Source organism: Cebus imitator, unplaced genomic scaffold (genome assembly GCF_001604975.1).
Source record: "Cebus imitator isolate Cc_AM_T3 unplaced genomic scaffold, Cebus_imitator-1.0 Scaffold394, whole genome shotgun sequence".
In the NCBI taxonomy this organism is placed as follows: Eukaryota; Metazoa; Chordata; class Mammalia; order Primates; family Cebidae; genus Cebus; species Cebus imitator.
This window is the reverse complement of record NW_016107709.1, coordinates 484,200-497,339: the sequence shown is the minus strand read 5'-3', so window position 1 is coordinate 497,339 and position 13,140 is coordinate 484,200. Positions and strand designations below refer to the sequence as shown.

Here is a 13,140-nt window from a genome sequence, read left to right as displayed (position 1 = left end):
ATTTTCTCTTAACATACCAAAATGATTTTTCCAAAACTTTAAAATATCTGGAAGCTGTTTGCTCTTGAAATCGGAACCTTTCTAAGACTCATGTTTAGTGTTTGTGCAAGTCAGTACCTACAGGGAAGGTCAAATTTCTTCCACATTGCCTGTTCCCAGCTCCTTCCTCTGATTCTCTCATTTACATCATAAATTTTCCTTTGCAACCCCGTACATTTTAGCTCTTTCCTTTAAGAAACATTTAAAAAGCAGTATTTTTTGCCATCTATTTAATTTGAATTCCATCTTAGACTTGTTAATGTGTTTACATACTATTTTTTCCTACATTTCTTCTCTTTGGTCAGAGAAAAGGTTGAGCTTTCTTCAACATGAGATGGATTTAATTGGTTAATTTCATAATTTAGTCTGTCTTGGTCTACATTCCAAAAGGAGGGGATTCTTTAAGCTCACTACAGCTACATTTACTTTTGAAGGAGCCCTTTATTTTGCAGTGAATAAAGTGTCTCTTATTAAAGAGAAAATAAAAGAAGGTTTGGCAGGACTCTACTCCCAATGGATAAAACATCACAGGAAATTGAGAAATTGTTTCTTTTTGGCCTTGTGGGAAAATTTTGCTTGCGAAATTTATTATTAAAGTTTTAAGACGACTTCTTACATCTATCAAAAAAGAACTGTTGAATCAATAATAGCTTCTAGGGGTGAGATGCCAATCTGACCTTTCTATACTTGGTCTGTTAAATGTTCCAGGCAGTGTGAGGTATGACCAAGAAGACTGTATTCTCTCCTACACAACAACTGAGTTAATTTTAAATAGAACTTAGAAATTGTTCATCAATTTAAGAATACTTTTGTCAACAGTTGGCCTCAGTTGAGTGCTTCTTCATTTGTGCCTATAAGACAGGGCACTGCATATGTCCAAATGAGAAACGTATCCTAGGTAGAGAATCTAGTTTCCTTCCACTTTCTCCACATAGGCACCTTATTTGAAATTTGTGGTTCAAACCCATGTTCTCAGTTTGATCCCTAAATCTATTTTCCTTCTAAGCTCCTTAGGGACTCCATGAGCAGCATAACCATATAGCCAATTGTCCAAATCTGAAACCTTCATTGTTTTCTCTCCACACTCCCCACAATTAGCAGTCAATTACCAAGTTCTGTTCCTGCCCCTAAATAGACCTGCAATCATCTCCTTTCCTTCACCCTCCCATTTCCCCAATACCCAGCTCATGCCACAGTTCTCCCATGCTTTGATTTCTCTAAAAACCTCCTTCACCAGTCTCTTGCCTTTAGTTTTTTCTTCCCATAATCTTGATTTTACCCTGAAGCCAACATGATTTTTCTAAAATTAATCTTGACAATGTTACTTCCTGGCCTGAGGTTTATTATTATTATTATTATTATTATTATTGTTATTGAGCCTAACTGTGTAATTTTCACTGGAATATCCAGACTCTTGACTTGGGCCTTACTTGTATGTCTCAGTCCCCCCACCCTTTCCAGCTGCATTGGCCTCTTGACACATTCAGTGCTTCTCACCTTAGCCAGAACTGGATTCTGAGGGCAGTCAGCATTCCTTCCTCTGCTCTTTCCCATTCTTGGCTAATCCTAATCTATTTTCTAGAAATCCTCTGAGCCCTCTCTCTCGAGCCCCCTCCCAACCCTCCACTGGAATAGAGGCTTCTTTTCTGAGCTCCCATACCCTGGACAGACTTCTTCAATGGCTCATCCTTCACTGAGATCTTCTTGAGGGCCGCTTTGCAGTTTATTGCTTTTTGAAGGCTCTGTTGTGCCTGATAAATAAATAAATTAGATTGAATAACTACTTATAGTGTTTTCTATATTTAAAATAAAATTCTAATTATACTGTTATAAATTTTGGTTAATTTTTGATGATTTTGGAGCATGGGAAATGCAACTAAAAAAGAATGAAAAAAAACTCCATTATGATTTGTCTTCAGAAGATATAAATCCTGGCTCAGTCACCACAAGCTGAGACATTTGCTAAGTGTATCAGCCTCTCTGAGTCTCAGTTTGTAGTCAATAAGCATAGGATAATTTCTCATGTAAACAAAGCTTTACTGAGGACCAAGGAAGAAGTGCTCAGGGTTGGTGGAGACGCTCAGTGAATTGTAATGACATCACAAGTGAGAGGAATTCTTATTCTCTGCATATCTGCAGTTCTCATTGTACCTGTGCAAAACCCCAGCTTGGGAGGGGTGCGGTGTGAATGGTTTCATGGGGCACATATGGCAAGGAAGTATTTGCCAGGTCTCTGCCCAGCTAGGTGGAGCCACAACGATGGCGGGAAACTCAGCAATTTCTGTAAGGGGAAATTGTTCATCTTTAGTTTTTCCATTGGTTAGAGCTCAAAAATATACTTCTACCCTCTCAAGTGCTGTTGGTGAAAGTGAGACCAGGCAGAGTGTGGCAATTTGATAACCTGTATTGAGAACCTTCACAATATTCTTTTTTTTTTTGAATGGGTAATTCAATTTCTAGGATTTATCTTAAGGGAACTATTTTTAGCAAGAAAAGGGGAGCACTTAAGATGTGTAAAGATGTTCATTGCAGTTGTTTATTATAGTTAGTGATTAAAAATAATCTGAAGTGTACAATCAGTGAGGGAATGCAATGGCATTGACCTTCAGTGGGTTCTCTCTAAATGGAAATGTAACGTTGAAAAGCTACTCAAGTGAAAAAATAGGCTTAAAAAATTCAAACTATGGCTTAATTAAAAGTGTGTACCAGATTTAATAAAATATTCTAATTTTTTTTTAAAAGTGTGTAAATCAAACAAATGTAGGAAAACAAAAGACGACCAGTGGGAAAATACACTTTGTTTTAAATGGGTTTAGTTGTAACAAAGAGATCCATAGGCAGGACTCTGCCTCCTTAGACCAACAGCTCCAGTGAACAAAGTTCACTGTCTTCTGTGCAAAGGAATCTTTATTTGGCTGTGGCTCAAAGCCAGGCCTTCATCTTGTCTTCTAAAACCTGGAAGGAAGCATTCAGAGGAATATCAATCAGAAGAAAAATTCAGCTTAGAGGCTGGAGGGCAACCATTTTTAAGAAGGTTAAGGAAATAAATGCAACTACAATAGTCAAGTTGTAGGTAGGATACCAGGGAGATAAAGCCTACATTTACCCATGAACAAATAGTCATCATGACAACAACCTTGTAAGTCATCTTTGAATGTGCAAGGAGCTTTTCTGTACATCGTTCACTTAAATTGATTCCTCTTCAATTTAGCTAGCTAGTTATCTAAAATGCCCGCAAAAATTATGACAGAGGCAGGAAACACAGTTACTGATTTGGTGTCCATTCCTTTTATCTTCCTCACGTTCTGGGATTTCCCTGCTGCGTAGAATTCACTTTGAACCTAGTGGAAATTACTTAGAAGGGAATAGTTGAGCTCAGGAAGCAAACAGACATTTAACTGTGGCTTTATTCATGGGAGGCTCTCCAAACGTTCAGCAGGTCTTTTCCTACACTGGATTTCTATTGGATCTTGTGTTCTAAGAGGCACAGAATGGCTGTACACAGCCCAGCATCACACAGCAAGTTAGGAGTGGGAATCCATGTAGAATTAGATTTTTTTTTCCTTCCTCTTGAATCTCTATCTAGCCCAAGTGTCTGCTCTCCCATGGGATTTTGTATTCCTTTTTTACTGCCTGTCTCAGCTTCAAAAAAGATCTGTTTTCTCTTATTATTTTCCCACATTGCTGCAGTTCAGAGCTGTAGGGCATTTGTCAAATGCATTGTGTGTGTCTTCACCCCTGCAGCTTCTCTGTCAGATGATTCAATACAAGGCAACGATCTCTCCACTAAGAGGGAAGAAAGAAAGTGAGAAAGAAAACAGCTCAGAGCCCTTAACCCTGGTTGTGGCTATTTTTCTTATAGACAGGCTGCTGTCTCTTATCTGATTGGAACCTCCATATTCTCCGAATGGGAAATAAATCTTTACACAAAAATCCAAGGGTTAGTTTCCAGGCGTTTGATAGGAAGCTTTCATCCCAAGTGGGGTTTTTTGTTGTTGTTGTTGTTGTTTTGTGGGGGGAGTTTGTTGCATTATTTGACCAAGGACGGTGCTGACCACCTCCGGTTTCTACTTCTCTTTCGAAGTTTATTTTATGTTTTATTGTGGTTTTCAGATTTCTCATGGTTTGGATTTGGGAAAGTAAAATCAAGACAAGGTGTTGGTAAGTAGTTAACTCACTCCTTCTTTGGATAAGTAATGAGTCTATGTTTTTATTCGGATGAAACTGTTTAGACCCTCTTTACATTCTACGGTCTTCGATTCGTTTTCTGTGTTCCTGGTTTTTGATTTATTGAAGAAGTAGGTCTAGAATTTTTCCAGAAAAGGCATCACTGTTGTTAACTGAGTTCAGTACATGGTTTTGCATTTTTAGATTTGACTCGTTTTTATCCTGTGGGAGAAGTGTTAACTGTTGCTCCAGTTCTAGTTTGTGATGTGCTTTTAAGAAGGTTAAGGAAATAAATACAACTACATGTCAACCACACGTACAGGGAATAGTTGACTCAATAGTGAAGCTGTACAAGTTTAGGTCTTAACTTTCTTTTATTGGCCAAGATGTAATAGCATTCTGAATTGGTAAATCAGTTTCCATTTATGACCATTCCTCTTTCAAAACAGATCCTAACGTCCAGACGCTGTGATTTGTGCTTGATTGCATTCTATTCCTTGCATTCAGACTATGTGCTGACAATTGAAAAGCAGAGTTTATAGCTTACCAAGTGAATGCAGATGATGTAGCTCATCATTAGAATATCCTGTACTATGTGTGTGATCTCTTGGGACCTGTAATTTGTTCAGAATTGTCTATGGCTACAGAGACTGTGAACAGGAATTGCTTTGAAGGCAAGAAAAGACAGGCGTTCTTACATCTTTCACGTGAGTTTCCAAGATCTGACCATCTTGGTCATCTGTTTGTTAGCATTTCTTTTGGTAGCAAGGTTGGCCTTAGGCAAAATGGCAAAGTAGGCGAAATGTACCAGTGTCAGGAAGCTGCTCAATTCCAAACCATCCACCCTATGCTTGTTCATCCTGGCTATATAAGGAGCTGTTTTCTGTCACTTTTGAACCTAACATCAGACCTTGTCCTAGGGCCGCCTATATTTCTGTCTGTCAGTGATCCAAAAATGACCAGTGGGCTGAGGCAGCCTGGCCAGACAGGGCCTGGAGGGAGAAAATGCTACCTGACTCTTGATAGCTCCATGAATTCCAAGGTTAAAGCTCTTAACCAGCAAAAGGGAAGTGGAGACCTGGCAAAGTTAGAACATCAAGCTCAAGTAGTCAGCACTTCTAGGCAGCTCTCCAGGGGCAAATTTCAGACACAGAGGATCATAATCACTTTGCTAAGATATCAGAGGGATTATCCTACCTGGGCAGTCTTAAAGGTGTTTTGTTTTAGGGCTTTGATGTATATGCGTGCGTAGGTGTATCCCTTGTGTTTTGGGGGAAGGTGGTAATAAACTCTCCCATAACAGTGCTATAAGACAGGGTCTTGCTTCTGATAAATTGCAAGTCATTGCAGCCACTTAAATATTTTTCAAGCCAGTTTGCACTGAAGAAGGATGCTTGTTCCTGGAAAGCTGCAAAAATGTGGTTTCAGTCTTTTAGGCCGCAGCAGAGAGTTCTTCAGAATTATTCTTCCAGCTGCAGTCCAGCAGAGTTTCTACTGTTATACAACATAGGTTTCATATTTTTCAGGCTTAGTGAGACCAACAGTTTAGGAGATGATTGCCATTGAGAAGATAGTTTGTTACTTATGGTTCCCAAAAGAAAGGGGCACATCACCCAATGCTGGGCCATGTGGGGAAGTGCTGGGATCCATTAAGAGGCAGAGGAGGAAAGGGAAAAGTTGGGCAGGAGCTTTTAGTGTGTTTCCAGAGTAAGGAACAGGGGAGGGAGGGTAAACAGGTTTAGGATTGGCTGGTCTGAGTAATTTCAACAGGCTCTAGGGTACAGGAACTGTCTAGAGTTGTCAAGTACCTGTCCCTGGGGTGGGTAGGGCAGGTGGATAGTGGCCTGGAGTGTGAGAGTCACATTAGGAAGTCACATTAGGTTTGGAGTGTTGTCTCTGGATTGGTTGGTTTGCATTTGAAAGGCATGCTCCCAGGCAGGGTATTTACCATCTGTAGGAACTGACTCAACCCTGGGTGGGAGCAGCTCTCCCTCCAGATTCAGCAGGGACCCAGATGTCAAAGCACCAGAATCCACAATATAAAAAGTCTTACTTAGTACTTCAAGAGTACTAATCCTTCCCCTCACCTTGAAGGCACTATTGGTATTGAGAGGAGAAAACTCCCCCAGATGACCTTCATGATTCTTATCACAGGAAATTAAGTCTACATTAGGCTTAGAAATGTCTGTAGAGTCATAGTACAGGATATGTGACCTAGCAGACATATTAAAATAAAAATGAGCTAAAAATGTTTCCAGGCTTAACTCATGCTGGTCAGCTGAGCGATTAGAACTATTTACTCTAAATCAGCCAAGTGTGCACACACCTCGCCATTTAAAGCTTTATATTAATATTCTAATACATTTTTTCAAGTCCTCATATGAATTTTGTTTAACACATGGTAATACGGCCCTTTATTCCTCTTCTGTCTTTTTCGTGGTGCCTGTTCAAACACATGCATAGACATACAAAGACACATCCCATGATATGCACAGACAGGCTGCTGTCAAATTATGTAGACGTTCATTGTCCCTGCTGAGAGCTTCTTCTGCCTTCCCAACTTTGCTGTGCTTTGTATTCCATTATATCAAAATGTTCACAGAAAATTGGGCTTAAACCCTGCAACCTTGCCAGCCATATCAATCTTCTAGATTTTGGAACATCAATAATGAAGAAAACAGCACTTGAATTAATATCCCCTTTGATGAATTGTTGAGGTTTATGTGTTACTCACATTTGTCAACAATGACTTTTCTGGCAAAGTGGAAAGGCTTTTGAAAAATTACCTGTGGTTCTTTTTACTGCTTCTAAGCTTAATCTTACCCTCACTCCCCAAACAAGAGCTCATTTCCTTGCAATCTGTTACATCAGAGTTGGAGGTTTTAATTGGAGAGGTTTAGGCAAGGAAAGGGTATCCCTTAGTGAAGAAGGAGAGGCAGAGAGCAAATTGCTTGGTTGGACTCTTTAAGTGAAGGCTTCACTGTGTACTTGGCAGAAGATTCAAAGTCTGAATTTGGGCATCTCAAGTTGTCTTCTAGGTATCAGCCTCCTTAAAAATGATTGAATGCTGCTCTGATGTTCATGAACCTCAGAACGTCCTGGGCCACAGGAAAGTCAGAGAAGAAAGGAACTGGAGTCAATGCATTTCTAATCATTTCAAGGGCTCCAGAAGGAAATATTGCTGGATTTATGACAGTATGTAGAATGTTTTAAAATGAAACTCCTGTACAAAGGTATAAGAATGATGCCATCGACCTCCAGGTCTGAGGGGAAAGGGCAGGAGAGTGGGGAGGTATAAAAGGCTCCACATTGTGTACTGTGTATGCTGCTCAGGTGATGGATACCCCAAATTCTCAGAAACCACTAAATAACTTATTCATGTAATCAACATCACCTGTTCTCCAAAATACTATTGAAATTTAAAAAAAAAAAAAGAAATTTTAAGAAAAAGAAACTCCTGCATTCCCAAGGTAAAGGCGGTGCCTGGAGTCTACTGAGAAATGTGCAGCCTTGACTGCCAGTCCTTCAGGGAGCTCAGGCAGGAGCATGCTCTGGTAACCTTGCAGGAGGGAACAGCCACGCCTGGAACCAAGCAAGGCAGTCAGTGGTGAGAAGGTTTTATTGACAAGTTGTGGAAACCTTAGCATAACACATCTTCATTTTTAATTGTTGACCAGAGCTGGATGACCTAGGCCTGCATCAGGGAGCAAGTCGCAGAACAGGATGGTTAGGAATATTGGAAAGAACTTGACTTTGTAGTTATTCTTGGCAGAATTCCTGCTGTATCCTAATGCAGGTGAGCTAGACACAAGACAAGCATAACTGATGGACTTGCCTTTGCTTTTGAGTGTTCTGTGGCTTCTAAATTGGCTGTGTGAGGACTTGTTTGCAGAACTGAGCCAGAATGCATCACTAAAGGCAGCTTAAATGCACATCCCCTTGAGAGAATGCTTCAAAAATTACCTATAATAACAGTTGGCTGTCTCTTGCATAGTTTGTTTAAGACACTGTTTAGCTGGGGAATGTCCAACTGTTATCACTACAAACTGTGATAATCTCCATATGAGGGGGAAAAATGGATCATGGAGGGATTATTATATTATATTATTATATTATTATATATTATAAATATTATATATATTATATATAATATATATTATATTATAATATATATTATTATATTTCATAGGGGATTCAAGACTGGATGACAAAACAACTTTTGTTTTCAGAATTGCTGTGCTTTTCACTGCAATAGTTAAGTGTGAGGGAAAAGCTGGAGAAAGAATGAAAGATTGGAAGTGCCGAAACGTGCATTTAGTGAGGGTGGGGGGATTGGAAGAAAGCATATTTTCTTGCCTAGGAAGTAGCAATTCAGACTCTTCCTGGCATGGCGTTTGCTTTGGCTGGGCATTTGATTCTGCCTTTTCACTCCCTTTTGTCTTTCCTCTTTGTTCTTTCCCTGGGCTTATGCCAGTAGTCAGGTCAGTGGTCTGCTTCCGTGGGACCCTCCATGTGTAATACACATCTAGAGAACTTTGTCCACCTCCCACATAGAAAGTGCCTGTCATGAGCCACTGCCATCTTTATTGGTTTGAAGCTTTCATGTAGACCTTTATCTTTGTGAATCTAATTTTGGTTACAAACAGTATGAATTTAGTGGCTAATGGGTGAATTGTTTAGACAAGATACAGTACACTGTATATGTGAGCATATACATTCTGAGACTTTGGACTAGGAAATTTGTCTTGTACAAAAAATGCTATGATTATTAATTTAGCAAAAAGACACCAAGTGATGACTCTATACATAGTACTACAGCCAAAGACAAAGCAGGTAACTTTGCCATGGGATTGATCCATTATTGTTGTAAAAGTATTTTGTAGACAAAAGCGGTGCAGATACTCAACAAAATGTGAAGAAAGAAGAATGTAGTCATAGGACATTCAAATGTATATCTAGTCTACCAGTTAAAGTTCATTTAGTAATACCTAGTAGTAATACATACTCATGAAGCACATTTAAATTTATAATACTTTTTCATATTACTAATCTCATTCTAGTGTCAAAATAAGCAAATATTATTTTGCATATAAGTGGATGTAGCGATCCAGAGAAAGTAAGTGACTTGTCTAAAGGGTAAAGAAAGGAAACCCAGATTCTGAAACTCCCAGAACAACTTCCAATGCTCTGTAAAATAGGAATCCCAGATTCATGTTTAGAGTTTCAATGACAGAGCTTTCTAGAGACAATCATAGAACAGAGAGGAAAGCTACGTATTATCTTACAGGAGAAGGAAGTGAAGAAATTGGAGCTGTCGTACACTGCTGGTGGGAGTATAAAATGGTGCAGCCACTTTGGAAAACAGTTTGGCTGTTCCTCAAAATGTTAAATATAGAGCTACCATATGACCCAGTAATTCCACCCAAGAGAAATTAAAACATGTGTCCACATAAAAACTCGTATATGAACGTTCGTATTAGCATTATTCTTAATAGCCAAAGAGCCAGAACAAGCCAAATGTCCACCAACAAATAAATGAATAAATAACATGCAACATATTCACTCGATGGAGTATCATTAGGCAATACAAAGAAAGGAAGTACTAATACATACTACAATGTGGATGAATCTTAAAAACATGATGTTAAGTAAAACAAGCCAGTTACAAAAGATCACATATTATACGGTTCCATTTATATGAAATGCCAGAGAGATAGAGTGTAAATCTGTGAATGTCTACGCTTGTAAGTGGAGGGAATGGGGAGTAAGTGCTAACGGGATGATGACAATGTCCTACGATTAGATTATAGTGATCATTGCACAACTCCATGAATATACGAAAACCCACTGAATTGTATACTTTAAATGGATAAATTTTATGTATGTGAATTACAGTTCAATAAAGCCATTGATTATAGGAGAACATATATATTTTTCCATCTCCAGGCCCAGCTTCCGTTATCAGCAATGATGATGACTCTGCCAGCCCACTCCATCATATCTCCAATGGGAGTAACACCCCCTCTTCTTCAGAAGGTGGCCCGGATGCTGTCATTATTGGCATGACCAAGATCCCTGTCATTGAAAATCCCCAGTACTTTGGCATCACCAACAGTCAGCTCAAGCCAGACACATGTAAGTACAGCTGTTTATACTTATTGGCCCATTTGCTGCATAGCTGTATCAACCAGAGTGTTTATCAGAGCCCCTGACAGGGACGACTGGCGGGGGGCAGGGTGCGGTGAAATGTCTGAGGATTCTTGCAGCTTTTGGCCAGGAATAGATCCTTTAGTTTGTTGCTTATAGAATTCTCTGAGTGTGTCTCTTGCTGGGAAAGAACTTTGGGCAGATACTGACTTCTCTTGGGATCCATTTTCCAAAACCATTTGTCAACATGAAGTTGGAATCCAGGCATGCTTATCTTGAAAAAGAGAGAGACAGAAACCAGAAGTATCATTAGAATGCACATGTATCAGTTATAGATGACAGGCAATGGATGTAATTTAAATTTAGCTTATTGAAAGTAATTGAAACATGCACTCTAGGTAGTTGGGAAGGCGCTGTGTTGCCCACAGGTGGTATCAGTTTGGAGAGTCCTGTATTCTTTGCTCAGTCCAAGTTCCCAGCATGAGGCCTTGCTGTGTGGCCACAATAGCAAAGAGATATGGCAGCAGATGATTTGCATATTAAGTACACTGACTTTTATTTTTCAAAACCAAATTAACCCATTAATCTCTGTTAGCAACTTTGAGATTTTTCTAAGGGCCTTTTGTGCTATCTTGTTCACCGCTGCTCCAATATTAAATGTGGAGCACAGCCTTAAAGCTAACAAAAAGTAAACCCATGGGGACAAATAGGTTTATGGCATTGGGGCTCCAGGCCTTCCTTCATACGTGAATATGGGGCCGTGAGGGCCATGACGTCAGGTGGCCTAGATCCCAGGGATCCTCTGCCACTAAAGAGTAGGTATCATGTGTGTTCCTATCCCATCTTAAATACCGTTGTCCTGCCTTGTCTTAGAGGAAAGGTAGAGGATTATTGCAAGGTTAGGCTTTGGGGTCTGGCTTTCTGTTGACTTTCCCTTAAGAACAGGATGAAGGGCCTTAAGTATCAGATCTGTGCATATATAAGGAGATATCTGTAACTTCATCCTATTCACTCAAATTTATCCCAAGGTATGTTTAAGGGTGGATGTGAGTTTAAGAGTTAGGAAGAACAGTATTACGAGCTTTTAATGTATGAGACTGGAATCCACTGGAGATTTTGGTTGACTCTGTAACATGACAAGACAAATAGAATAATGTGTGAAGAATATTGAGCTTCTTGAAATAAAATATATTAGTTGAAATCAAGGTATTATTAATCTTAACACTGTCATTGTGGTGTGAACAAGGTGAGTAGAGGCATTGTTTAAAATGTGCCTTCTTTGATGGGGTGAGCCTCCTCCAAAGATCCTTGGAATACCCTGCACACAGAACTGTCAAATAAGGTATAAGACTAAGCAGGATACTGTGATGGGAGCATCTGTCATAATTTTGATTGTTCTCCCTAGGAATGGAGTACTTTGACACCTCAGTCACCACCAGTACCAGGCCTGTGATGCACTTCAGTTAGCCTGAGGCTGTAGTATAATTGAGGCTGACTAAAATCAACATACCCTCAAAAGTTGCTTTCCTTTGTCAAGGGAGGAAAGATAAAGCTGAATAATGAAGTAGACTGGATCAGTGCAATAAGTCCAGGAAGAGAAATTGAAAAATCAAGCTAGAGCGCAAACAAAATAACAAATGAGATCCTCTAGATGAAAGTGGGCTAGATGGATGGCTGGAAGTGCTTTCTTCCCTTAGCCATCCGGAAAGAAAGCCTTCAAAGGTTATTTCCTTAATCTGGAGTCTGTGGAGATTTTTTGCAAAGGTTTTGGTTCATTTTGGAGAAGTCTTGATTGTGTGGCTCAGTCATTCTGTGCCTCCTGTCAGTTTCTGGCCTCTACTCAAGTGGCCAACCTCCATTTGGTCATTCCTTCTATATAAAGTCTTGCTAGACCCTGGACCCAATGTAATGTCCCAGCTTAGTGTCCTCAGTCACTCCATACCATATACCAAAAGAGATTTTCTTTTTTCCAGGCAACTAGTCACATATACTCTTTCGCGATTTTAAGAACACTTAAAATCCACATCTTCCATGAATCCTTTTTCAAATAAATGAGAATGAAGAAGCAATTTACTTCTGTCCTTCCCTTCACCCTTTTGTAAATGTCATTTTCTATCACATAATTTTTTCCTTTATCTTCGGTGTATCTGTGGTCTTTTGTGAAGTAGTGAGTATGAGCACTCTCACATATGTGTCTCTGCAGTCTCGTTTAGGTTAGATTGTAAGCTCTTGGAGGGCAGGATCTTTGTCTGTTGAATCATTCCTTTATAGCACAAGATGTGGTGTACCTTTGATGCTGGCCACATGTTGACCAGATGTGGCTTTATATTACTGAAATATTAATTACTAGCAGATATGTAACAAGAAAGATGACTCATAATCATTTTCATTGGTTTTATTCCTTTCAAATTTGCCTACATAATTGTTCATTTATTGGATATGTTTTTAACAATCTATTTAGCCAATTTAAACAGATTTAGATAACAATTTTAGCAGAAATAGGCTTTGGACAAAAAATCTTTTCTTTGAACATTCTAATTATAGTCATGCAGAAATTAAAATATTTCAAAATGTGCAGACCTGATATAGAGATGAATCTGTTGCTATAGGCCCATAAAATGTTGAGAACTTAGCTTTCAATTAGATAATTCCCATTGAATATATATATGTGTATTATGTAAATATACACACTTATGTGTACTTTATATATACACACATATACAGGTGTATGTAAGTATATTTACACACACATATATGTATATATACATACATATACATATATAGATA

The 13,140-nt window shown here is 39.1% G+C and overlaps 1 protein-coding gene across 9 annotated transcripts in view; it reads left to right on the top strand.

Annotated features, from left to right (window-relative positions):
• NTRK2 (neurotrophic receptor tyrosine kinase 2) overlaps positions 1–13,140 on the top strand; it is a 349,352-nt gene that overhangs the window by 182,207 nt on the left and 154,005 nt on the right. For 5 of the 9 annotated variants that reach the window (XM_017508527.2, XM_037731361.1, XM_037731363.1 and 2 more), the window contains 2 exons: positions 4,153–4,200; positions 10,153–10,341. In XM_017508527.2, coding sequence (XP_017364016.1) covers positions 4,153–4,200; positions 10,153–10,341 — 237 coding nt within the window. The remainder of the gene's footprint in view (positions 1–4,152; positions 4,201–10,152; positions 10,342–13,140) is intronic. The other 4 variants (XM_017508532.2, XM_037731362.1, XM_037731364.1 and 1 more) reach the window with 1 other exon arrangement.